General features: G+C 38.1%; 1 protein-coding gene across 1 annotated transcript in view; it reads left to right on the forward strand.

The window, feature by feature from the left end:
• The window catches only part of LOC119570642 (zinc finger and BTB domain-containing protein 17-like), an 11,453-nt gene extending 8,957 nt beyond the window's left edge, over nucleotides 1–2,496 (forward strand). The window contains 3 exon segments of the mRNA XM_037918298.1: nucleotides 1–542; nucleotides 544–850; nucleotides 853–2,496. The exon segment at nucleotides 1–542 is cut by the window's left edge and continues 357 nt beyond it. Coding sequence (XP_037774226.1) covers nucleotides 1–542; nucleotides 544–850; nucleotides 853–1,181 — 1,178 coding nt within the window. The 3' untranslated portion in view covers nucleotides 1,182–2,496.
• The last annotated feature ends 1,085 nt before the right edge of the window (nucleotides 2,497–3,581 follow it).

A 3,581-nucleotide genomic window follows, 5' to 3' on the forward strand; every position in this document is an offset into this window, starting at 1 on the left:
GCCCAAAGAAGCTTAGTGATATGCACTACATAGAGGAGAAGGTGGTGAAGAAGAGAATTGACAGAAACCAAGAGTTTTCCTGCCAGATCTGTTCCCAGGTCTTCCCCACATTCACAAGACTACAGCGCCATGCCAAAGAAGAGCACAACTCGTCTGAATTTTCTTTTCCATGTGATCTGTGTGGTGTTGTATTCACAAGGCCACAGAATCTGGAGCGGCATAAAGATACGAAGCACGGTGATGGGGAGAGGCGGTTTGTGTGTGAACATTGTGGCAGGAGATTTGCTCGTCATGATGTGATGACAGTCCATATTTCCATGGTTCATATTAAGAAGACTTTACAGGGTAAGAAAGGACCTGTGGTTATTGGACCAAACACCTTCCATTGCACAAGTTGTGATAAATTTTTCTCCAAGGAGCAGAAATTAAGAGATCATAAACAAGGTAACTTAACATGTAGTGATTGCTCAATATCCTTTGAATGTAAAACTTCCCTGAGAGTCCATCGTTATAAGCATCATCCAACAGCATGTAGTGAGTGTGGGAAAAGTGTGTGACAGTAAACAACAAATGTACTTCCATAGATTGTCTCATGATCCAAAGTTTGTTTGTAAATATTGTAAAAAAGGATTTATTTGGAAATCTCAGTACACTGTCCATTTAGCAACACACACAGGAGAGAAACCAGTTGTCTGTGATTTATGTGGGAAGGCATTTGCTCACAAGCTTGCAGTTAGCAAGCATAAATGGCAGGAACACAACGAAAGTAATAAGAAATTCAAGTGTCCAACATGTGGGAAGTCTTTTGTATATAAAGCTAAGCTGCAATCCCACATTCGTAGCCATACAGGGAGAAACCATTCATGTGTCACCTTTGCCCTTCCTCATTCTCGCAGCGTTGCAACTTGACTGCGCATATAAAGAGTGTTCATGGTGTGTACATTCAGTCCATTAAAAGTGATGGCACCACTCACACGCAGTTGGTTAAATACAAACGAGCTAAAAAGACAGCACCTGTAGAAGCCCCTCCAGCTGTTGTTAACACTGTAGTGACACCTTCTGTTGATACCCCCCTGCCTGATCAGCCTCAGGTAGCTATTCAGGAGGAAATGCCAGAATCTTTTGAGACAGAGGCAGCAGTATACCAGATTGTTTATGCATACCCATAGGAACAGATGTGACAAAATAGAATATGCAAATTTCATGCGAGTCTAAAAAAAATTAAAATGTATAGACACTACTGTCTGTAATATAAACTATTGTGCTAATATATGTATGGCTATACTAGTTAAGATATCATTCATACTGAATGGATGGTATTTACAACTTGGAAAAAATGTTTTGCATGTTTTTAATTGCTTAAAGAAATTTATGCCGATGTTCATTATCATTCAGGGATATGCATATAAGAAATTAGGATTATTATTGACAAATGTGAAACATAAGTTCAATTTGAAGCAATGGTTTCGTAATTCTTTTTATAATTTATTTTTTTTTCCAGTCTGTAAGGTTGTCAGTTTTAGACAAGGCCTGTATTTTGTAGTCTAAAACTTAAATGAGAGAAAGGAAGTTAACATATTTAATGTGACCAGTATATTTATTTGGATAATTATTTACCCCAAAATGAAGCTATGTCCATTTTACCAAGGTTATATCTGTCAGTTATGTATGGGTCTGAAAATATTATCATAATTTTCCATGATTGAAATTGTACCAAAGTTAGTTTGTACACAATTTAGGTATTAATTATTTATATTATCTATATCTTTGTCCCCTGTTAATCAGTTATCTGAAATCTAGGTCTTAAATGTTACTTGAATAACTATTAACACTGAGTTAAATTGTCTTCCAAAGGATTATGTCCTTCCTATTCAGTTTTCAAATTTGCACTTACGGTTTTTATTTTCTATAATTGCTATGTACAAAAAGATCTCATCAAAAGAGCAATATACAAACTCTTACATTTCCCTTTGTTCGATTTTCACTTCAACAAAAGTAATTCCCTCATGTATTTCACATAACAATGAAATGCATTATGAAAAGTGTTTGAGAGACATTACATAGATTCAGAAGGATTAAACTAAAATTTGTTTACAGTTTTGATATTATTCCAAGGAAATGCTATAGCTTCTCTCTGTCTGTCTATCTGAGAGAGTAAAATCAGCGGTGACTTAAACTAATCAGGTATATTTCTTTGGCGAAATGGAGATGTTAGGTGGAGGCTTTAACATTCACTTGTTAAGTCCTATCATTAATTTTTTTTAAATGTTTTGTAGAAATGTATTGATTGATGGTATGGACACACGGTAGCTAAATCACAGATTGAACGAATGTAATTCTTTGAAGCCACCACCAATATATTTTTTTAATCACAGTAGATAAAAGAACCTTATCAAATAATGGAAAGAGATGATCTTCCTTTATGTGGAGTTGTATTGAATGATTATCTTCATTGTGAGATTATTCTTAATATGGATATTAAATTGTTTAAGTAAAGAGTGTATCATTCCTATGCAAAATGTTTTTTTATTATTGAATGTGATTAGCTTTAAGTTTTTTATATGAATATATTTAATCTGTTTAGTACTTTTACCTGGAATTATATTATTATTCTGATTGCAAGTCTTGGTTTATGGTCATAGTAAGAAATCTTGAGAAAAAAGATAATTTAATAATGCATTATAAGATAGTGTGCCTTATTTTGGAATAATAAAAAAATCACAAAAACAAAAGTAATTTTCTCTGATATTATAAGTATATTGTCATATGTGTACCCCCCCAATCCCTTGCCCGTTGTCGTGGGGGGGCTTAGGAGGCGGAGACTAGGACCCAATGATGGGAAACTCCCCAACCTTGGGACTCAGCCCTCGACTCAACTAATTTTGCATGGTCTTTTTTTCCTTCCCAATTTTCGTTTCTGTCCCTTCACCAAACCCTTCTGCTATCCACCTCCTAAGGTGTGAGAGCCGTGCTGAAAGGATGAAAGGCTGACTTTGTGCCAGTCCTGAACGGCCTGAGGGAGCCATGGGCACGGTATTCCCCTGATTTAGTTACCTAGCCCTTACCCCTCAAGGGGACCCTGAGGGGTGGACTGTTTTTATCCCCAATATAACCCAGGCTTACCATGGCCAGCCCCCCCAATCCCTTGCCCGTTGTTGTTGTGGGGGGGCTTAGGAGGCGGAGACTGGGACCCAATGATGGGGAACTCCCCAACCTTGGGACTCAGCCCTCGACTCAACTAATTTTGCATGGTCTTTTTTTTCCTTCCCACTTTTCGTTTCTGTCCCTTCACCAAACCCTTCTGCTATCCACCTCCTAAGGTGTGAGAGCCGTGCTGAAAGGATGAAAGGCTGACTTTGTGCCAGTCCTGAACGGCCTGAGGGAGCCATGGGCACGGTATTCCCCTGATTTAGTTATCTAGCCCTTACCCCTCAAGGGGACCCTAAGGGGTGGACTGTTTTTATCCCCAACATAATCCAGGCTTACCATGGCCAGTAATGAAAACTTATCCCCACTATTAGGGGCAATGAGGCTTGCCCCTTTATCAAATAGCCCCAACGATGTAAACCCACCCGATTCCC

The sequence above is a fragment of the Penaeus monodon genome, unplaced genomic scaffold (assembly GCF_015228065.2).
Source record: "Penaeus monodon isolate SGIC_2016 unplaced genomic scaffold, NSTDA_Pmon_1 PmonScaffold_3406, whole genome shotgun sequence".
Classification (NCBI taxonomy): Eukaryota; Metazoa; Arthropoda; class Malacostraca; order Decapoda; family Penaeidae; genus Penaeus; species Penaeus monodon.